Here is a 24,906-nt window from a genome sequence, read left to right on the forward strand (position 1 = left end):
GGACTTAGGTACATAAGATTCAATGGTCAGATATCATGAATGAAGGGGAACTGTACCTTGGACCAGCTCTTATTAGAACCCCTAGTGAAAAAAGGGTGGTGTAGGGAGGCAAGATGGAAGCTTGAAAAAGTTCTGTATCTCCCAATAAAACTTTTTTTAACTCATTTAGCAAAGTATTTAAGAAGTAAAAGATTCCAGCTGTTGGGAGACTATACAACTACAAATTAAGACACGTTTTTTTTTCTTTTTTTTTTGTATTTATTTTTAAAAAGCAGGAAGTTTTACAGTGGGACTTTAGGAATGGACCAAAAAGTCAATATCTAGAACATCTGTTTGTCAAACAGCTGTTTATAGCAATTACATAACCAGGTATCTTCCTAAGATCAATTAAACAATTGAATAAGATCTGTCTTAAGATTATCGCTAAGTAGCCCAAGGGCAATAACTCTACTTGTAATCTAATGATGAACATTTCACACCTGAACAAGATTTTATACCTGTAATTTCCCCTGTCCTGGGGACTACCTGTAATTTTGTCACCTGAATAAAATGTGTAATTAAGGGGGAAGGCAAGTTGGTCATAATAGATTTGTCAAAATTTTAAAACTCGTCCAGTAGGTCTTAGTAGGTTCTCTTTTGTTGTGAAATTATCTGTGAATATAATTATGAGGGAGTTGTGGTAAGTTAAGTCTATTTTAATGATGTTCAGAATTTCCAAGTTTGATTTCAGTTCATTTTCTATAGTGACAAATGTAGATGTAAAGCTACAGTGTAGCACATTTGTATATTTTTTGAATTTTTTCACATTCACCACTTTGATGTTCCAGTTTAAGGACAGACTTACAGACCTGTGAATTGTTAGAGTATAGGACCTAAGAATTTTGATTTTTCAGTAAGAATTCTGTGGATAATTGCTTGTATTTTTTTTCAAGATTTGACTTCTGGATATATTTCTTTGAATATTTTTACTTATTAATGGTACCAATGGATTAGTGCATATTTATAGATTGACAGTCATGAACTTCTACAATGGCAAATATAATTCAGGGATGGATCCAAGTTTTCAAGTTAGAGGGGAATGTAGGTTGCGAAGCAGGACAAGGCTATAAATTTTGAAGATATGTTCTCTGAAACCTCAGTTCTTATGAAGATGATTTTTCATCACTTAGTATCTGGTTTTATAAGGCCTAATAAAGTATTATTTGCAATTTCATTTTTCATTTCTTTTTTTTTTTTTTACATTACCTCAAATAGAAATCAATTTGTTTTGAGTAACTTTGCTTTGTAAAGATATACATGCATTATGGTCCAGGTAATGTGTCGATCCCTGATATATGATACAGTCGGATCCTTCCAAATATAGTATGGAACATTATTTGTACAAGTTTTGCTGAATTAATGTTGCTCTAAAAATAATTTACACATTCATTTTCCCTTTTTTTTACTGTGTCTTTACTTGCTTCACTTATTCCAGTCTTAGCCAAACTAATTCTACTGATCATTATCATCCCACTTCTGACATTTTAGTATTTTTTGCCGATATTCATTAGGGGTTTAACTTGTACAATATTTTTCAGTTATCCCAAGATAGGTAACTCAGTTTTATCATTTTCTTTTTATGTGGACTTGATTCTAAAGACTTGTTACATTTCCATGTTATATCTTATATGTTATGACTGCTTTTTGACTTGACCTCAAAACTTTTCATTAAAATAGCAAGTCCAGCTGCATGTATCAGTATGGTCAGTTAACATAACTAGATTGATGTTTGTCTTCTTAAAAGTCCTTCCCTGGTATTTCCAGTAATTTGTTCAAAAAATTTGGGAAAAAACTACCTGTACCTGCAGAGGCATTGGCAAGGCATGTTCAGTGAGACCAAGGTACCTGTACATATAGAGGCATTGGCAAGGCATGTTCTGTGAGACCAAGGTACCTGTACATATAGAGGCATTGGCAAGGCATGTTCTGTGAGACCAAGGTACCTGTAAGAGTCTTGCATATGTAAATAAGTTTTGTATATGATATATGAGCACATGTTCATGTATTCCAATACCATTTGAATTTGAAAATGTTTTTATTTTAATTTGTGTATGTTATTTTGAAACACTAAATTCATTTGTTCAGTTATTTTTAATTTATTTTCAGGAGGACAGTCTGATGAAGATAAAACTTCTGGAATGTTGTCCTGTCAGAGTAGAGATTGTAAGGAAAGGAAGTTAGCAGTCAGGGTAGGTAACTCTTTATTCAGGAGATGAAAATCGCTTGTCGCAGGTCTCACTAACTACTTCCGGGGTCAAAAGGCTACCCCCTATGTAGTACCAAAAACACATTTAACATAAATCTATGCATTGTAAGTGCATTATGTGTGTGTATTCTGATCAAAAGTAGTCAAAACAAAGCTGAGAATGTGAACTTTAAAATAATATTGTTTAGATGTGTGAGTAATTTGCCTCCATGCTGTCAGTTAGTGGAAAAGGTAAAAATGTGGATTTTCAGTATTATTTATTCAAGTAAATTTTGTGAAGAATTTTCATGATCATTGTACCATTAGCATAATAATATAAAAGCTTTATTTTCCAAGCTATGGAATGGTATGCAACTTTAAGATGTCATTTGTCCTGGGAATTCACAATGAAGCTTTGAAAATTATGTTTTTAGCATGTAAAGTAATGAAAACATTAGAAGTGGTTAGTGAGACCATAGGCTATCTCTTCCATACATTTATAGCAACTTCTTGATTTGCTATGTGTTACTCCCTTAGTTTAATATTACCACTGCTATCTAGGATGTGAATATTTTTGCAAGCAATCATTACAAGCAAACAAGGCTGTTCCTTGCAGTGTACTATACAGAATCACATGAAAAAGTGGTTATTAGTGTTGGAGTGTAAAAGCTTCAAATAATAGAGAATGAACTTACATGTAGAGAATGGTTGATCATCAGGGGAGGGAATTCCTATCTCATTTGGAGAAATGAAATGCCATGGGAGGAAACTCTTATGTCATAAATATTATGACTTGAAGGAAACTCTTAAGAAATGAATTGTTGGTGTCGTTATAAGTTCATTATAAGTTTATTAGTGATGGCTATTTCAGTGTTATGGTATATTTCTTCATTGTTAGGGAATTGGTAAGCATCGAAAGGTATGAATAAGTTCTTATTGATATTGAGGTCCATGTTTGGCGTCGTATGTGGTACCATAAAATTAAGTAGTCCATTGGCGTCAGATGAAAAAGAAGCAAGAAAAATAAGAGGATGTAAACGTGATAAGTGCAAATTTTATTTTTTTTGTTTATTCCGAATTCATATTTAAATGTATGATGCCTGAATTAATCCAGGTTAATATTTGATTTTAAAAAAAATTATTATTTTATCTACTGGAAAATTGTATGTGACAAAATCACCAACAAACATTGATAGTATCTTGTAAAATGATCATCAGAAATAATTCTCAACCTCTTGTAATGTGTTTGGTCCATTGATATCAAAGATCTAAGATAGCCATGGTTCTTTGATCAAAGTAGAGTTATAGGACTTGATCAATCTTAGCTGACAAGATTAATGCAAAATTACCGTGATATATGATGTCTTGAATGATTTCTGGACTGAAATTTATGAATTTAAACTACATGATTAGAAAGATTTTGCATAATTTTTATTTCTTTATGGCATAGGTGTCAAAGAGCCACATAAAACTTTAAAGGTCCTTTTCTTCTCTTTTTTGCCAGTTTTTAAAATCTCCATCATCTTTTAAAAAAATTGCATTTATTTTTCTTTTTTTTTGTGAGTCATTGTCTTTTTTCCATTCTGGGTCAGCCAAACAATTTGCTTCTGTGGTCAAGCTTGTAACAATGCCTGGAAAGAGAATTAACCAAGAAACTGATGTATGAATTATGTATCGATTTGTCTGCCATAATTTTACGCTTTACAGACAGGGATAAAGGATGGAAAATGGACACATGTGGCTTTAATTGGCAATTAAACTCATGAATCTTGATGATTAACTCAAGTACAAATGGCGGAACCTTTAAACTCAGGACAGGAACTGTTGACACACTCCTATGATTTCAGCTAAAATATTAATGATTACTATCATCAAAACATAGTACAAATCCTTTAAACTGACTTATTTTGAATGAAATGGGGAAAAAAGATCATACATATAAATATATTTCCCATTCTATTAGCATGTGATGTTAGACTTAATTAAGTAGCAGTCTTTATGGAAAAAAAAGATAGGAGATGACTCATGCATGTCAAAAACCCACTGAATTTACTTTAATTTCTTATGCAGAAACAGTTGCAGACCACATAACTAGTCTTTGTTTGTCATTTGGTTGTTGCACTATATGGAGTTGGCATTTTGCAGGAGTTATTGTTCTTGATTTGGTTGATTTTAGTGGGAGATTGGTGTGTGGTTTTCTCAAAAATACAGATCAAAAGACCGATAGGACTACCCTTACGTAAAAATATAACATGTAGAACAAAAAATAGCATTTGTTCAGTGGATTTTTCTGCACCATGAATCACCTCTATTATAGGTAGTAACTAAATTTTGTATGGGCTGGTACTTCATACCTTATGCAAATGAAGTTGTGAGTAAATGATACATTTTTTGTCCCTCCATTCCGTATTTAGAATTATCCTAATAATCATCGAAGGATCAAGAACCTTCAATGGGAAATGACCAAACATCCTGATAGGTCTATGCAGAATTTACTTGCATTCTAATAAGCTAGACATAGCAAGTGGATGGTTTATATGGCTTTGCTCCAGTAGTTTTGGTGTGTTTTTTTCTCTGGGTACAGATTATGCCATTAAGGATTTATATTTAGCTTTAAATTCTATATGAAATATATAAGGTGAGAGGTGTTCTAGTCTTGATTCCAAGTAGTTTCATCATTGAATTTTTTCATTACAAAGACTGCACAGATGCACCATAATTCAACTCATATAGGCTCTTATGTTCTGAATGCCTGCAGCAAAGAAAGGGATTTATAATAATGATACATTATAACAACAAAGCAGTGTGAAAACTTGTAAATTTCAGTAACAAAAAATGAAATATAATCCTCTGAAAATATATAATATAAACAGCCATAGAAATTACTGAAAGGTTATTTAAATCATAATTTTATTAGTTTCAGATTTATGCTAATAAGATGAAAATCTTTTGAAAAGGACAAATTGGGGTACACAGGAGGACTTTCATAAACTTATGAAAATACAACATTTTATGACAGGGGTATATAGTTTTCTGTAAATCTACACAATTATTTATGTACACAGAGACCTTGTAAACTGAGACCTATCTTTGATGTTATTCACAGAGGGGACATAAATATAGAAATAAAACACACAAGAGCAAAACTATTGGCTTTTCTTTTTTAAAATTTGTGATATCTGTTAAATGTGAAGATTGTAAAGTCATTTTTCTTTTTTTTTTTTGAGTGGGGGGGGGGGGGAATTAATGTACTTTATTTATGGGGCGGTTAGAGGATCATGAAAAGAAAAGGGTACCTTGTTATATTCAATGCAAAATTTTGAATGTACTGTAAAAAAAAACAAAACAAAACAAAATAAAACAAACTTTTGAAAATTTGGACATGCATTCGCCCATGATATCAGTCCCGTAGTATCAATCTTCTTGTATAACAGAAGATATACCGAAAATTTTGTATCCATGAAAATGACCTGGTATATGGTATTCTTACCCTCATTTTCTGGAACACGATGGTTTCCAGGCACTAGTGTCTTTCCTGTGATATGTGTGTAATGTTAGATTAGATAGCTGATGATGGATGCTGTGCATCAAAAAACATAAATTTAATTTATTGATGTGTTTATAGACAGACAGACAACAAACTAAGGTTGATAAATGAGGTTGATACCATCGTTTAGTCTGAAATATGTAACAGGTTTCAAGAAGTCAAGTTTCTACCTAATATAAAAGCAGTGGCACTTTAACAAGTAGATACAAATGACAATAGATATTATAAAATTTACAGTGCTTTCATTGGTATATTTGGAAGTTTATGAGTTGTTTTCGTAGTGATATTTCTGTAGCTGCATGTTTGTTCAGTGGCTTTAAAACAGTCTGTAAATCACTTTTTACCAATGTTTAGGCCAAAAAAATAAATCCTTGTTACCAAGGACTTTAATCCCACTGTATTTTATTTTGCCTGTCCCAAGTTAGGAATTTCTGGTCCCTGTATGTCTTGTTATGCTTTCACCTTTACTTTATTGTTATGATACTTCAGTATATATGGCCAAGTATTTTGCTATACCTGTGCATACTGTTGTTTTAGGACTAGTTGCAGCCTGTCCTGTGGTGTGAGGATTTCCATCGTTGTTCATTGATAGTCTATGGGTGGCCTTATGCTAACATTTTTTATCCCAGTGGGGCTGTTGTCTCTTTGACATATTTACTATTTCCATTCTCATTAAATTTAAGCTGCTTTAGCCATAAATGACCATAATTTTTTTTTTTAAAATAGGATAGACATATATTTATTTAGCCTTATATAGATATGGGTGTAGCGCTTTATTGTGTGTTTTATTGATCCATCTCAATAGGTCATTTACATGATAGAATATTTACTTTAAAATATATCATAAATACAAACATAACACACAGAAATCTCTTCCTGCGCTGCCGTTAGTCATAGATTGTTTAGTATAAATATTTATCTTCTATTATAAATACAAACAAGTGTTTTGTGGACTAATTAACAATTTAAAAAAATTGTATGAATGGACACAAAATGTATTTAACAGCGGGGAATATAGATTAAGACGTATTGTAACAATGGAAAATAGATGGTAGAGTTTTAAGTACAAACAAGCTTCAGGTTTTAATGTCCATGAGGTGGAAAACAGGTTTGCTTTTTTGGGGATTGAATCATTTTAAGTCAGTGTGAAACGGAAGGGTTTTACTCTATTATACAACTTTCAATAGCTCTTTTGAGCCTTTATTACTCATGTGGAACCACTTTAGATTTATCCCATTCAAAGAAGTAAACCATGTAATTGAACGAGCTTTGGACGATTAGTAAAATTTTCGTTAAAATTACAGGTGCATCAGTTTTCGGTTGAATCGGACAATTATGTTACATTTTCTTCAATTTATCATCATTACAAGATAGATGAGCACTAAATTGAATAGCTATGCTTCTGTGATCGACAAAAATTTTACAGTTGGATATATATTCGATATGTTAAATAATTTGAAAGGGATGGTAGATTGATTTGTAGTATTTTCTATAGATTTATTGGTGAGGTCTTGAACATCTGTGTGTCGTTTAATTATAATTTGAACATTGGGATATATATTGACAACTTACAAAGTGGTGATTTTTAAAATGTTTTTTCTCTCTGGATAATATGTGACTTAATTTGAGATCTCGAAGATGTATGAAGGCGTTTATTTTGAAATTTGAGGAATTTTGTCCAGTTGGAATATCGGTTGTATTCAATCATAAAGCTTGAAAGAAGGATGTAGTCAGACATAAAAGAGCATCTTAATAACATTATTGTGAATCAGAACAAAGATTTTTTCTGTCAGCTGCCGGATTTAATGATGTCTGATGAGAGTACTTTTATATGTACTAGAAAAGTTTAATCTTAAGGAAGAAATCCTTCATTCTGCTGTCTGCTCTCCATGACTTACATGTACCTGTAGTTTCTGAAAGGTTAAATATCAAACTGATAATATTAGAAGATCCTTCATGATTGCATTACATTTTCACAGCAACCATGGAGTGTTGACATTCTTGTAAAAATGGTTATCATACCTTTTATGAAAAAATCTTCCTATGTATAAGTTTGAATTGACAGTCTAGATTACACCTCAATGAGGAAATATTAAAAGGAGATAAACTCGTCCAAATCATTCTTTTCTCTTGTTGAAGGAGAGTGTCACTTGCTAGCTCAATAGAAGAAAAAAAAAACATAGTTTCTATTACTAACTCAGCTATTTGTTGACAGTTAGAAGTAAGAGATCTAGGACAACTCCATTTGCATGAATCGAAGTTGAACAAAAACGAGTTGTTGATGATTCTCAATGATGAACAAAGCCTGTTGTTCACCTGTAGAAGTTGAACACAGGCGAGTTGTTGATGATTCTCAATGATGAATAAAGCCTGTTGTTGATGATTCTCAATGATGAACAAAGGCGAGTTGTTGGTGATTCTCTATGATGAATAAAGCCTGTTGTTCACCTGTAGAAGAGGACATTGTCATTGTTAACAGGAATATTGGTAATGCATGACTATTTACACTCTCACAGATAACTTTTAACTGGAACCAAAAGACATGGATTTTTCATACTTTCTGAAAACCTTCTGGTCCATTAATATTTGATATTGGGTTGGTATAATTGATCAATCAGTTGTAATTAGCTGACAGACAACTATTGCACTGTAAGTTCTTAGATTGTTATTGGAGTTAAGTTTTTGTATTCTGAGGTTGGCAAACCAGTTAGAATATATGATAAATTAACTATACACGGATCTAAATTCAAGAAGTTCTGATGTTACAAATACTATAGAGTTCAGGATGCCATTATTTGGAGGACATTAACTTTCAGCATAAAGATTCCTGGGAGGAATTGGTCTTTCTGGACAACAAGTATAAAGATAAATACTGTGGGATTACTTCATATTCATCCAAAGCATTTGCTTCAAGAATATTCATATGATTTGTACAGGTGAAACAAAAATTTGACGGAAAAACCTGACCAGCTCCATATTATTATAAACCCTAATCCTTTGAGGATGTTTGTGAATGTCCTTACTATTTTTAAATGAGTTACTGTCAGCGTAGGTGGTAATGGTAGTCTAAGAAAATTATTCATAATTTCTTTTTTTTTTTTGACTTCAGTTTTTTTGATAATATAGGTTAATTGAATTTTTCTATTCAATGAAAAATGGTTCTGAACTATTGTTGCAATAAGGAGACATTTAACTGGTTTGTAAGTAGTTCTACATTGAATTCACATCTTTAATGTGAAGTTGAACAGGCATGCTTTGGACTCAACACTTAAGATGTTTGAATACATATTTGACAGAAAATTGATGATGTTTTGACAAGTTTAATTTTGTAAACTTAAAGCGAAGGATTTAAATAGTCTCAGTTGTGGAAGCACTTTTCCAAAGAATAGCGGAACTTTGTTGACATTTAATAGTCAAGTCATCAACAGATTTGTGTTGACAGTATTGTATTTCCAGAATTCTTTTGTTTGGGAGTAAGTGGTCATTTTAGGAGTTTGACCAAGGAAGATTTAAATCCATTGATATTTAATACTGGTCACCTCCCTCTAATTAGGATGTGTAATTTGACTCCTAAAGCTTGATTAACAGCTTATTGGGAGCTTGCAGTAAAACATTCAATTGAACAGGATTTGACCTGGATATAATGTAAACTTAACCAGATGTGGATTACTAAAAGGGGACATAAACTTTTTTGTAATCCTTGTGTTTTTTAAGCTGGATTAAAACAACACAAGGAATTTTAATCTATGACATAACACATGTGTAGTAAAAAACTATAGAGTTTTGTTCACTGGAAGATACAACAACATGCCTCGAAAAAAAAATCAAAAAGCCAAAATATTAGCCAGACAGGTTTCCGCACCAGAACTTAAAACTGAGAAGTCTAGAAAAAAGAAAAAGACTTCACCTGTGGCTTCTCCAAAGGATGTTGATAAATATGACTATGATGCTGATCAGGAAACGTCAAAAAAGTCAAATAGCCGACCGACTTCACCATTGCCGTTCTTCATGCCGATTCTAGAGTATGGATTTTCTTGGCCGAGAAGAAAAAGTCCATTTAGGTCATCAAGTAGTGAGAATTCTAAAAATGTGGTAAGTCCAGTATCATCACCTGATAGTGGCTTTCCAGGCTCGCCATGTCAGGTGGTACCATCAGAGGAAATCAATGGGGTAGACACTGGGAATACCGACTCATCAGGCGGAATTCTCTCTTCTGATACTGATGTCAGTGACAAGGAGAGTACTGAACTAGATAATGTGATAGCATCTCTTGACAATATTATAGAACAAGAGGAGACAGATGAAGAAGTCGATGAAAGTGAGGTAAATAACTCTCAGTTTAGAGAAGAAAATAGTAATGAAATTCTTTTAGCAGACGACACTTCATTTCAAAGAGGAGTAAAGGATGATATCATTTTTGAAGAGGAAGAGGACCAAATTGATATAAATGGCAATCAGCAGTCTGTATCTTGTAAAAGATGCAAAGTAGAAGAACATTATGAACAGGAATTGGAAAAAGGTACATTTCTTAGACATCCAAGGAATGAAGCATTTTCTATCAAAAACTTCAAAGTTAAAGATTTGATTTTGGATTTTGAAAAGAGAAACAGTGGAGATGATAATGTGTTCATGAATGAGGAAAATGAGAAAGAATCATTACTTTCAAGCACTGAAGAATTAGAGGAACTTCAGACTGTCTCAAAACCTGATCTCAAACAAAAACGTCTTTGTGTTAAAAGTCTCAGCACAACATCTTTAGTAAATCAAAGTGACAACAGTCACCCAGAACTGACTAAAAGTAACAGCGCAAATTCATTACGACCCTTAAGTCCTATCATAAAAGATGGAAAGGGTTCACATTCTGGGAAGAAGGTTCGGTTCATGATTGACCCACAAATGAAGAAATCCATTAGTTGCGATGTTTTAGGGACTCCTGACAAAGGAGAGTTCCATGAATGGGAAATAACTGTAAAAGAAATTGACATTCCCCATAAAACAACTGATGGGGATGAGAAAATTAATTGCCCAGTGAGAAATAGTTTTGAAATTAAGGTAAGATTTGAATAGAACTGGGAAAGTATGGTTAACTTAAATTATTCTTAAATTTCCCTGCTATGAATTTTCATATGTTTAGTGTACTATAATTTTTTTATTGTGGGGGGGCACTAATATGAAAGGTGATCATCATACTATATAAGTGATGGTTTGAATAGCTGTTGTATGGATTCAGAGGTTCGTTGGTCATTGGTATACCGAGTATATTATATCTGTATACGTTGATTTTGGTTTTATTGTTTGATTTTGATATTATTTGGTTATTATTATATGTAAGAATCAGGCAAAATTGAAAAATGATAAATCATACTTAGACAAAACACAAATTTGACTGTAAGCACATAGTTAATGGTCTGTTGAAGACACATTGACAGTTTGTTCATCTTAGGCATGTCAGAGGATGCAGAAAACAAGTTCAAAGTTATAACAGAATGGGAGGGGAAAAGTGGGTATCTTACTCAGTTGATGATGGAATTGCAATGCTGACACTACAAATAGAAATAAATGCCATTTCTGTATTTCAGATAACAATTTGAAAATTTCATGAAAAGACTTGTATTTTGTTCCTCCATGATTCCCTCACTGCCTGGCTCTTATAGAGAATAACACTTAATTATTTGGATTTGTATTTTGAATTTTAGCTTGAGTTTCAATACATGTATTAAGTTTCAAGTTTTAAAATACTTGTGGAATGATATAAACTTTATATTTATATCAGTCGCGACTATTTCATATGAAGATATTTTTATTGAGGAGCACATTTGCACAAATTTAAAATACAAACTGATGTCATAATATTTCTATATAAACATATATGAGAGGATATAAAGGTGATTTAACACCGAGAATATTCTTTTAAAAGAAACCATTGAAAGCTACAGCAATGGTAACAAACCACATCAAAAGGGCCTTTCTTGTTTGATGTTGTGACAGTGGTCTATAGAAAAGTAGTAATAATTCATTAAAAAAAAATACATGTAGTTTCATTGCCTTGTCTTCAGGACTTTTTTTTAACAATTTTTTAAATTGTATTTTACTCAGTGAATTTGTACACTTTTAAATATCTGTGTTCTTTAGATAAAGTCAGTTATAGAGTAAGTCCTTCTATCAATATAATCTATTTAGTGTATTTTTTTCTTAATTGAATGAGCTGTGGTAATTTAATTTTTGACAGATTCAGTATTTGCAATCTGATGCATTGGTTTTGTCAACATAAATGATTTTGATGACTGTTCACTTGGATGGTAATGTTTGTCAATAATTGTTGGACAGTTGGGGTCCCAATAGGCTCAAGTAACAAAAAAAGGGGTTCTAATGGGGAAACTTTGAAGAAAGCATTAGATGTATTTGAAAGCTTTTATTACTTGAGTTTATGATGATTACATACGATTTGACTTGGAAGTTCTTTTTTTAGTTCAAATGTGTGTATTTTTTTTTTTTTTTTTTTTTTTTTTTTAGTTCAAATGTGTGTATTAGTTTTGGGCTTCATTCTGTAATGGACAAAACTCATTTTTAAGATGACCAATTTTCATCAAGTCCATTTAGAATAAGAAAATTTATTATTTTGTTTGTCTATATCAACAGTTCATTAACCCCGTGCAGGTCCGGGTGTCAAAAGAATAGGCCTGCAGCAGCGCTAAGCTTGTCGTAAAAGGCGACTAAATAGTGCTCAGAAACCTAGCCGGGGGCTAGGCGCTCTGCCCACAGAGCAACTGGGATGTGTGCCCCAGGTGGTGGAATGGGGTACCCCTGGCATGGTACATGCTGGGGTTGTCAGGCTATAATACGGAAAACCTGACCGCAAACCATAGTGGTGCACCGTGTTGGGAAAAATGCCACGTTCCTCGCACGTTAAAGAACCCTGCTGTGGTATTCGATAGGAGTAGGAACCTTTGCGCTCCGCCACAGGAGGCTAAATTGCCCGACCTTACCCATCCCCCCTTTTTCTAGTGGCAATCAAAATTTGTAGACCCCATTATCCTTGTGACCCATCCTTTTTTTTATCATTTCATGTTCATTTTATCATCCATTTCATGTACATTGTCTGAATATAGCTGAAATATTGCTGCTCGGACGTTAAACCCCAACAAACAAACAAACAAACAACAGTTCATTAGAAATATTGTTCATTTTTTAACAGTACTGTGTTCTTGTATTAAACAGGTTTGTCACCACCCTGATTGTACAGAGCTGAATGGTAAACCATTACTGCTGTGTAGTGACTGTGACCAATCCATCCATGGCAGGTCAGAATTAGGCAACAGCAGCCATCTTGTTTTAGACTATGCCCAGAAAAAGAAAACCATTTCAGGTGGGTTTTTTAATTTTTAGTTTCTAATGTTGAAGATATTGGAAAAAATTTAAGTAAAGTATGACCCATCTTGTCCAAAACCTAATTAAAATGAAACCAGATGAAAACAAATCCAAACACTTAAGTGAACTGCAGAGAAACCTGACCAAATGAATTGCCTTGAACAGACCATGCTGGTGTTTAAATCAAACCCCATGAAGATACTAAAGAAAACTGCTAAAAGCCAATCTTGAAGTGTAAATACTTTGTCTAAACATAACTGAATAAACTAGAACCCAAACATTTGGCTTTGAATAAAGTAAGGACCTGTTCTTACCCAAACCCTCAATACAGTGTATTGACATTGTTTTTTTTTTTTTTTTGTTTTTTTTTGTTTTTTTTTGTTTTCTCCAAGCTGTTGATTTCGTATATTTGAAGTGGTCTACATTTCTCAATATAACTGATATCTGACAGACTTCATTCTACAATGAAGTCCCTAGATAGATAAGTATATAATAGTCCTTGTAATGCTGACACAATGCTCCTAAGTCCGTGTTGAAAGGGTTTGTTTTCAACAAAATTCAATTTTGCTATGCACAAAGGTTCTGATTGATATTCAACAGAAAATCTTGTTAAACTTTGTTTTAGAGACACCCTCTCCCCAAACACCACTAAAAAATAAATTACTGGTAGATAAATAAAAAGAACTGAGCCAAAATACTATAAAAGAAACCCCTATATATTAAAGTTATGTAGACAAATTGGTCATCTATTCTGAAGATGGACTTTCGACAGCTAAGCCAATCAATTTACAAAATGTAAGTTTTAAAGTTAATTCACTTATTCTTGAATGTAGGAGCATCTAATGGCAGTCTTCCTCGAGGTAAATCAGCCCCAGATCTGAATGCCGAGGGTGGTAGTGACACAGATAACAAACCTGCAGAAACCAGACATGACAGTGATGCTGTGGATGGAGTATATGCTAAGAGAACTGAAGTTTTTAAGTAGGAAACTTCATAAACCTATGTTATATTTTTCTTATTTATGATAAGGCCTACAAAAGTTTATAGGGATCAAAGTTTTCGGATGACTCCTTGTTAGAGTTATTGTCCTTTAAAGGTAAAAAATTATGATTTTAGCAGTTTTCAGCCAATATCTTGAAAACTATAATAGATAGAATGAAACTTTCCATTGATGAAATGATCCTGATGATAAGTCCTGCCAAAATTCTCTCTTGTTTAAGTAAACATTTTGTTTTCCTTGTCCTCTCAGGCAAATTGATGAAAAATAAACTTGCCCAAATTGAAGACTAGATTGTCCTTGTGGTCCTTAATGCATGTTGAAAAGGTACATAAAATTTAGGCAGGTTATATTTTACCTTTACTTGTCCAGATGTTAATATTACTTGTCCTGGGCAATAGGACAGCCTTAATGTCAGACCCTGAACAATATTATGTTATTTTATCATGAAATTCCCAAATGTATTTTGAACAGATATATACCATGGCTGGAAAAAAAAACAGCCAAGGGAAACTTGATCCTTACAACTGGTATTCTCTTAAACACCCCTCCCTGCTATATATCTTGTTTAATTACATCTATCAAATTAAAAAGTGACTGATTTTTTCATGCTCTGACTTCTTTAGCGTTTCTTAAATCTTTTAGTTTTGTGTTCTGCCTGTAGCTGTGTGACTGTTTGATCATTTTGACTGTTTGAGTAATAACATTATGAAAGACAAAAGAAATTCCAAATGAATTTTGGCAGGATAGGGTTAGCAAGAGTAAAACAAGCAAATACCATAGCTTAAATGGTTGAAAGGCATATTTTTTATTCATCTGTAAAAATGACAGAATACACTTGCTATCAGCCAATCAGAATCCAGGATTCTTATATAAGGTGTAGTTATAATATTAAGTATCTATACAATGTATATTTACATTAAATTGAAATGAATCAACTGAGCTTTAAAGCTCATTTGAGGAGAAATCTGTCAAAAGCTAGTTCATGTCAATACATCTTTTATACAAATGAAGATTTTCACTCAGTTTCAAGTTGTTTTTAGATTTCAAACACCAGCTCCACCCTCTAGTCTGGAGGCAAAGCTTAAAAGGAAGAAAGTTCTGAAATCAAAGAGGAGACACACTGATGTAAGTGATGACACTAAACAGGACACCAGTAGAACATCCTAATAAATTCCATCTCCCATGCCCTTGGAATGGTTTATAATCCATGTAGATTTGGTAAAAGGATAGTTCTTGTGGTGTAATTTCAAAAATTATTTTTTTAGTAGATTTTATTTTCAATATAGCAATACCTTGATATTTCATTTGAGGTCCAGCAAGTTAAATTTCCCGCTATTGTAATTAAATAATTTATGGAACAGTTTATTTTTTTCCAAAATTCAAAATTCATTCTGTTAAGTACCCCCTTTTCAACCTTATTTTATTGTGACTGAATCCATTTCATGTATCATTTATTATCCTCTGCTTTATTGTATATAATATCATTATTGACTATATTCTGTGGATATATATATATATAGATAAAGCTTCATATCACATTTTCATCATACAGTTTCTCTTTTTCGGCCCTACTTTTATATTTGATGTAAGATGACAAAGTCTTCAAAATCACATAAAGTCAAGTTTTCAGATTTGATATCTTACTCACCATTTAATTTCTCAATTTCAACTTTTTTACACCAGTTAAAGCACTTCTTGTTTTGCATGGAGCACATTTTTAACCCATTTCTTTACCATTTTTATCCTCTGCACATCTAGGGTGAGCAGCCAGGTAAACATGAGTATGAAACAATGTCAGATGAATCAGATGACAGTGAGCATAGCCCTGGTCTTGTTGATGTTGATGGCAGATATTCAAAATCTGGCGGGAAAAAAATCTTGCGGCCCAAATCAGAAGATTTGGACGCAGGTTCTCTTAGTCAAAGGGCTCTACGTAGACAATCCAAGGTGCCATTTTGCTCAGTTTGTAGCAGATTACCTTAGTTTGTAGTAGTTGCCTTGCAATGGTGATATTGTTCTGTGTTTGTACAATTGAAATTGAATTGCATCCCTTTTTTGAAAATTTGTAAAAAATTAAATTTGAAACACAATTAAGTAAAAAACTGTGCAGATCGCTTTTTTGATGACATATAATGATTAATATAAAGTACCTGTTTTGGAGATTATATAATTTTCCAATATAAGCATTTTCATTAAACCAGCCATGTGTTATTAAAATATATCCATAATATGAGGGGACTTTATAAGTGTACAAACAATGACAATATCACTATTGGTATGGACAGTATTCATCTTGTAGCATTGTATTTAGTGTGTACATCCAAAAATGTTCCTTCTTTTAAATTTAACATGGTATAGTTTTTTAATAAAATATTTATATTGTAATCAATTGTTATTTTGTGTATTTTACCCATGTAAACTTTTGAATTTATAAGAAAACAAATAATTATATCTGCTTAAATGAAATCTTATCAAGTTTGTATCCTTCCAAGAATTATTGTCTGTCTTGTTAAAATTAAAGATAATAGAATATCTGAGCAACATATTATCAAAAAAATATGAATTTTAGGTTAGTCTTATTTTAGATAATCTTATCAAACAATAAAAATTTCAAATTCTTTTGTTGTGATGCCATGAAGTACAAATGTTGTACAATGCTATAAGTTGAAGAAATCCACTTGGTGTGCTTATGTGTCCTTAATTGCTTTGACTTTGGTTTATTTTGGTGGTTAAGATATGATAAATTTTTACATCTGGTCAGTTAAGGTCAACTTTTGCAGTTAAGTTTCTGTTTTTTATTTCACCAGCACTGCATGTACAATTCACTTAGCTTTGGTACTATCTATAATCACCAGGTTCTGCACATTTTTTACTTTGCTTCTTAACATTTTTCATCAGCTGATTAGCTGTCAAATTAGTCATGGTCTTATCAATACTAATATGTATATATCAATATATTATCATCAAAGGTTATTTTGAAATTTGCAATTTAATTTCTGGGAAAAAAGCATCATGTTTAGCTCATCATTTTTTTTTCTTTTTCTACTACATAGTTGGAAAATCATCCTTTTGATTTTCAACCATCAATTTCTTTAAGTGTTTTGGATTATCTCCCTTGTTTCATAATTTTGCATGTATACAGCATGAACATGAATTCTACAGACAAAATTTTTATACTCTGCTCAGAGAATCTGTATTATGCTGTGATCTTATCTGTCTCTTGATCTTTTTATAAAACTTCAGTTTCTTCACCACAATGTTATGACCATAATCTTTTTAAACTTTCACATGTTCAATAATATGACTATGAAAACAGATGATAAAAGTGATTCTTGTGTATCACACATTTACTATTCAGGAGTTATGGCCCTTATTTCAAATTGAAAATTTACGATGCAGGGGATATCTGTGTTCATCAGAAAATGCCTAGTTTTGTTTATTTATGTTAAGATGTGTGTCTTAATGCACACATGCTGATATGAAGAATTGACTATGGTACCTTTATCCATAGTATGAAGGTGTAAACAAATACTATAGCTGCTTATACTATTTGATTATTCCAAATGTACATACTACAAAAGTAACTAGCTGCAAGTGTTGTTATACTGGTCTTGTTTCTTCTTTCAGAGTGTTATTAGTGATGAATGTTTCACATTAAGGTTTCTTGATAGAGATAATGACATCGAAATAGTGGCAGCTGTCAAAGGAGTCAGTTTGAGGTATGCAAATGCTACAGTTTCCTGTGGTGTATTTTGTAGACAAACTTATTTAGCAGTTTTCTCAGAAAGATTAAAATGTATAAAACAAATCCTTAAAAATACATGCCTTGCTTATAGAAATGAAAGACCTACTACTGTTGAAAAAATGATTAGTTGTGTTCATTTGTAAATAGGTTTTACTTGGATTGTAAGGATTTGATATTTATATACATATCATTGGTTTGAAAATGTATGAAGTATATTTCCTTATGTTTTTCAGGTCAGCAATACAGACAAGTTTAGAAAGACGAGGGCTAAATATAAATGGCATCAATATCTTCGTGGAAGCATCCAATACTCCTCTACCTCTAGAATGTGAATCCTTCCTCCTTGGTGGTAATACCCTCAATATTAAAGGTAAGATCAGTACATTACCTCTTTTCTTGAACAGTCCTCTATTGAGGCAGATTTTGAGGCCCAGTGGAAGAGGGTGGCCTTTAGGAATCTATCAGAGCATGTGCTACACAATTTTTTAAAATGGATCTTAATCCTCTATTAACCCTTAAATGTACTCAATGAAGAAAACATGGTGTATATAATTAGCCCTTTTGTATATGTCTCCATGATGATTTGATCTGTTATCCTAATGATATTTTTACTAATAATCACGTGTGGTTAGTTCGAATCACATTTCATCTTTGTATAAACTTTGTGTTAATTTGTGATTGAAGGTGATAAATAAAGACAAAATATTTATAAAAGTCATGGTAAGAGTTGAATTAGCACATGTTAAGGTCAATATAGACATTTGGAATAGGAATCTATCGGAGCATGTGCTACGCAATTTTTTAAAATGTTCTTCAGAAATGAGTAAATGATGTAAAATGTTGCCTCAAGCTCTCAAGCTGGACCTTAATCCTCTTTTAACCCTTAAATGTCCTCAATGAAGAAAACATTGTGTATATAATTAGCCCTTTTGTATATGTCTCCATGGTGATTTGATCTGTTATCCTAATGATATTTTTACTAATAATCACGTGTGGTTAGTTCGAATCACATTTCATCTTTGTATAAACTTTGTGTTGATTTGTGATTGAAGGTGATAAATAAAGACAAAATATTTATAAAAGTCATGGTAAGAGTTGAATTAGCACATGTTAAGGTCAATATAGATATTTGGAATGTTCCTTGTTCCTGAAAATGTTTTCAATTTACAAGCCTTATGTAAAAATTCTGTTTACTCAGCTTTGAAGGTTGGGTTGTTAATTTATCTAAACCCTTCCAGGTTCCTATAAGTTCAATCATAATTATCATTTGACATGTTGAATCACTTTAGAAAATTATATTGTTCATTTTTTCTATAACATCTCATGAACTTGAGTCCTGAATTTGATAGTGGTCACATGGCAAGGTATGCTCATGGTTACATGAGCTTCTTTTTTTATAACTCTATAGCTGTTAGCCAGTCCCCAATCTGTACTTGTCCCATCAACTCCAGTCTTGTCCTTTCAATAAATATGCAGGAAAACTAATTTTCATTTCCTGTCTGACTGAAATAAAACTCCTTAGTGATTCCTAGATCATTAGTAAAATTCATATAGATTACAGTTATGAGGACTTTGATTTCAATTATTTCTAAATGAAAAAGTTCCTGATTGAAGTCGGTCAAGCGGAATTGTCACAACTATTTTAGCCAGATTTGTACATAATCAAGTTGACCTAATCATGATTCGTGAGATTCTGGTTCCTCAGTCATAATTACCATGAAAGGAGTGTATGAATGACTTGGTTTTAAGATACAACAATATCATGCCAAATATATAGGAAAGATTAATTAAGTGTTTGTAAGAATCAAGCCAATTGGGATAAATCAGAAACATGCATGTCAGCCCCCCACTCCCACCCCCTGACCTGACAATGTAATATCACTCAAGGATACTTTCTCTATTTGAAAGACCTTTATTTAATCTCTGCTTCACTGGCTTTGCTCAGAATTTTTTCAATAGAATGTTAGAAAAATGAGGTTTTTGACAGAGTTACTTTAAATGAAGTTGTTGACTTATTTTTACTGAAAAAAGGACTGTTTTACTTAAAACATGATTGATAATCCAAGAGTAGAAAAAATATGAATATCCAAATGCAGTTGATTGCTGAATATGTATCAAGTTTTTGTTCACACTCACAGAAGCTAGAAAAAAAAGGAATTTTACTTGTACTACGCTTGTGAATTGCATCATTATATCATAATGGAATTTCTACCTTATATCCAATAATTTGATTCAAATTGGTGATGTAGTCACAAATAAAGGGATTACATATCATTAATTGACAGTTACTGCAAAAAGCTTCATTTTTAACTTCTAAAAACGTTTAATATAGAAAACGGCCTGTTAGAACTGGTGTCTATTTGCTTAGTGGGACAAAAATTATCATGGTATTAAATGTGACTAAGTTGTCTGAAGCTGGTATGTTACTATTTTTACATTATTCATGGACAAATATAGCATACTCCTACAACTAAAAACATGTGAAACTTGTGGGATTCTATTTAGATTCTAATTTTGAGACTATCAAGTTTTATGCCAATTTAACTAGTTATTTTAACAATGATGAAGTGTTGGCATAATATATAAAGATGAAATAAGTCGAGTATAGTTCAAAACATCAGCAATGTAAGCACATCGTTTTGGACCAGATTCATGAATCCATCTATGGACTTTAGTTAGGTTTACAAATATTGTATCCTAGAACGCCAGGATATTGTTTGAATCCTTTTTTTTTTTTTTTTTGACAACTTGAAGCTTTGATTCAGACTTGAAGGAAAACTGTAGGCAATCATGTTCAGTAAATCTGGCAATGTACTGGTGATGAATCTAGTTAGTCCTGTGTTTACTTACTATAAACCAAAAGGTAGGTTTTAGTATGGTTAAGTACCAGAGTGTGTTGCCTTTTATTCGTTTATATGTATCTTTTAGGCATCCGTGTTTTAAAGCTGTGTGTATATAAATGTACAGGTAGGTATGTCTGTCTAATTATTGTTTGGTAGCTAAACTTAAGAACATGGAAACGATTTTATGTAGTTTGGGCATGAGATTACTGTGTGCAACATTTGTCTCCATTACATATCTTCTTCTTGTTTACTGAAATGACAACTTCATCTTTTTGGTTTTACATTGAAATCTCTCTTAAACTGAACCTATTTGGGACTGTAGACTTTGGTCAGTTTAGACAGGTGTATATTAAAAAAACATTCATACTGACACATAAGGACTTCATAAGTTGTCTGGTGTAGACAGGTCTTCTCATGATTCAGTTTATATTGGTTTTACTGTACCTTTTACACCTCCTAAGCAAGAGATCCACATGGATTACAGTGTGAGTGTCCTATTGCTTCATTTCTTGTATTTCTTGCTGAAAGATGGTAACTGTAAGTTTCATGTTTAGAAAAAAATTCTTTTAGGTTTTTAAGTAGCATTCCAGCTAAGAATCATGCAAAATGTGTTTCATGGGTTTAAAGCCTACATATTTTTATTTTTGATATTTTGTTTGAATTGCCATGGTAAACAGAAATTAAAATTCAGTTTTTCATAGAACCCTTATTCATAGGGGATAAAAAATATATAGAATGCACTATAGATTTCAAAATTAAGGGAGATAACTCTGTAAATGACACTCAAATACAATAGAATCTATTGGATTTTCAATGTTGATTATCTCCTAAGTGCAGACAGATCTGAATGAACAATTACACATTTCATAGTACAGACCCATAAAACAACTTAATTACAAAAATAAAAATATGTAGCCTTTTTTTTGGGGTGTATATCACATTTTTCAGATTTTGCATGATTCTTACAAAGACAGCTACTTAAGCAGTGAACAAATTTAAGATATTACATATTAATAGAAATAAATAAAAAAAAAAAAGGAAGGATCATGAGCAACAAGATAAATACCTGATTAACATTGTATTGAGTTACTATGTATACTGGTCAGAGAGTAGATCTCGCCATTTTCAAGACAGAAACTATTCTCATCATTTTACTCACCAAACGTGTATTCCTCAGTTAAAATCTTGATATGATAGGTCATTTTTGAGAGCAAAATATTAGAAATCTGTTAGACATTTTATCTTAAATTGTTTCATAGGAGGGGAAGAAAAATGTGTTGACGAGAATTACTTGCCGGCGAGAACTACTCTATGACCAGTAGTGTTTTTGATAAAAATTAGAACTTTGGTTCTTATATAAATTTATGTAAAACTCTAGAGTTAAGTAAAATAAAATTTTAACTTATTAATTCTGAAATGTAAAATTTACGTTTCTTTTCATATTATTTTTGTTTCTTGAACTGTTTCCCTGTTTTCTGCTGTTCTAGATATAACTTTTGTGACTTGATTCCACACATTGCCTCAAACCAACAATATTTTTGTGATGTCACACTGGTACTAAAACACTATTTTATGAAGGTCAGTTTGTCCATACTAATTAACTGAATATCAAACAATACATCATTCTTTGGCGGAAATATTACGACTTTATTCATGATTTATTTCCCAAGATTATTGATGTGCAATTGGGGGAATTTAAGGATTTAAAGAAAGGAAATAAAAAAATATATGTAATTTTAAATAGTGACATTTAAAATAATGGTTTTGGAAGTTCTGTTGAAAATGAATTTCAAATTGTCTATAAATTTGATGATCTCTTGGAAAAAAAAAAAGGTAATGTAATACTCATAAAAGGTATTCTGAAAAATACTTGTTTGTTAGAAAAATCATTTCTCATATAAATTTATTTGGATTTAACTCCTATTTAGTCTTAAAAGAGATTTTTAGTAACCCAGCAAGACATATGTTAGACCTGTTATATTAGTAATTATGTGAAATTACCTAGAAACATCCGTGGGATTCCCAGTGGTCATTGGTGCCCCTCTTGTAATGACCAGAAATATCCAGTGACATATTTTACGATGACCAGACAAATCTCATTACAGGATGTTCTCGATGGGTTTCTTCTTTATCATTCTCCACTGTACCCCAGTCTGTGTTGCTGTTCGTCAAGTCTTATTTGGGATCGTAGCATTTGTTATTGAGGATGTTATTGCTTTGGTTGTTAGTCAGTTCATTGTGTTAAACTGACCTTTAAACTTGATTTAAATTGCAGAAGTACACCTTCAACTTCCAGGAATTTATTTTTAAAAGGAAAAAAAATTATAACCTCATAATCTATGTTTACCATCTCAGAAGATAATATATTTTTGTGCTTGTGAAATATTAATGACAGTTTTGATGAAGACTTGGATGTAGAGTATGATTCCATGATACTCTGCTGCCTAACAGAAGTACAAACAGGATACACACCCTTATCGCTATATTTTACAACTGGTTTATTAACCATGAAAGGATTGACAATGACTTGTGATTAGATTCTAGGAATTGAACCATTTCCCAGACAACACACCTGCACTGTAGTAGGATACTATCACCCAACTGTGATTTAGAATCTGTGGTTTTATTATGTATCTTCCTACATATGATTTGGGTTCTGTTGTAAGGATGAGGAAAGATAGTATTGTTCATATTGATATCATACCCAGATTTCTCTTTGCCATTGGTTAGTATGTTATTTGCTGTTATTTATTTGGTCAATCTTTCGCAGTGTACATACTTTTAAAAGGTGAAATGATGGATTTTTGTTTCGTTTTTTTTAAATGTATTTTATACATCAAAATGTAATTGCAAATACATGTATATTGAAACTGCAAATTAACTGTCAGTGCATTAAAAACAGAATTGAAACATTTGCACCTGGCTGAAAAGAAAGAGAAAAAGAGCTTGCAGGTTTAGGAACTGAAATTTTATCAAATTTGAAAGAAATTTTGAATTCGATTCTTATATTTCAAGAAATATCATTCTTTTATCAGGAAGGTCCCTTTACATTGACACTATTTTAGGCCATCTTATCACAGTAATGGTAGATCATTAAATTTAATGCTTTAACTTATTGAAGTTCAAACTATTTGACCTCAGGGTTGAACTTTCCACTTGATTTCATGGTCATCATGTCCAGTTTTATTAGGCTAGACTAGTATGCCATAACAATAAATCATTCCATAGATAAAATTATTCAATATTATAGATATCTTTAAGTGATCTTATTTTGGGGCTATTTGACCACTACCCATAATTTTTTTTATTTGGGACCTTTGTAAATTTGTTTATTCAGCAATGTTTCAAGGTAGTCTATACCCGAAAGTAGTTAATGGATTGTAAATGAAAATTTTCAATTTCATGAAAACTGTATAAAAACCAGAGAATAATGCAAAAAATTGTTATGGAAATAAAAAGAAATTGAATTATTAAAACTATTTTTTATAGCTCAACAATTAAAATAGCATTTTGGTCATAAACTTTTTAATATAGTTTTTTGTATCCCAAATTGAAATAGCATTTTGGTCATAAACTTTTTAATATAGTTTTTTGTATCCCAAAATTGAAATAGCATTTTGGTCATAAACTTTTTAATTGAGTTTTTTGTATCCCAAAATTAAAATAGCATTTTGGTCATAAACTTTTTAATATAGTTCTTTGTATCCCAAAATTAAAATAGCATTTTGGTCATAAACTTTTTAATATAGTTTTTTGTATCCCAAAATTGAAATAGCATTTTGGTCATAAACTTTTTAATATAGTTTTTTGTATCCCAAAATTGAAATAGCATTTTTGTTATAATAATGACAAATTTGCAATTAGGAAATGCATGTAGTATGGTAAGAAATACTAAAAAATTAGGAATCACCCCCTAATGCACTAGTTATTTTTAATATCTAAGGAAAGTAAGTTTTTTTCAAAGGGACATAACTCATCAACATGTAACAACCTGGTTTGGGGTCTCATTGGGGAACAAAAGTTTTGATTTTTCTTAGAACCTTGAACTATATTAATTGCCATAAATACCTAAATGGTTTGAAGTAAGTTATTGAAAAGTATTCAAGTACTTAATTACCAAAGTTCTAATAAATGAGATATTTGAATTTGAATTCTGATGCTGTCCATTGCTCCAATTGG

General features: G+C 31.9%; 1 protein-coding gene across 10 annotated transcripts in view; it reads left to right on the forward strand.

Moving 5' to 3' along the window:
• LOC148601337 (pleckstrin homology domain-containing family G member 5-like) overlaps window positions 1-24,906 on the forward strand; it is a 117,940-nt gene that overhangs the window by 34,634 nt on the left and 58,400 nt on the right. For 7 of the 10 annotated variants that reach the window (XM_088555335.1, XM_088555336.1, XM_088555340.1 and 4 more), the window contains exons 2-8: window positions 2,146-2,228; window positions 12,990-13,137; window positions 13,973-14,120; window positions 15,180-15,264; window positions 15,898-16,086; window positions 17,767-17,858; window positions 18,118-18,254. In XM_088555335.1, the coding sequence (XP_088411461.1) occupies window positions 2,146-2,228; window positions 12,990-13,137; window positions 13,973-14,120; window positions 15,180-15,264; window positions 15,898-16,086; window positions 17,767-17,858; window positions 18,118-18,254 (882 nt within the window). Of the gene's footprint in view, window positions 1-2,145; window positions 2,229-6,990; window positions 10,824-12,989; window positions 13,138-13,972; window positions 14,121-15,179; window positions 15,265-15,897; window positions 16,087-17,766; window positions 17,859-18,117; window positions 18,255-24,906 lie in introns of those variants that run through there. The other 3 variants (XM_088555331.1, XM_088555332.1, XM_088555333.1) reach the window with 3 other exon arrangements.

This window comes from Perna viridis, chromosome 12 (assembly GCF_037379345.1).
Source record: "Perna viridis isolate PV_CMFRI_1.1 ecotype Kerala chromosome 12, ASM3737934v1, whole genome shotgun sequence".
In the NCBI taxonomy this organism is placed as follows: Eukaryota; Metazoa; Mollusca; class Bivalvia; order Mytilida; family Mytilidae; genus Perna; species Perna viridis.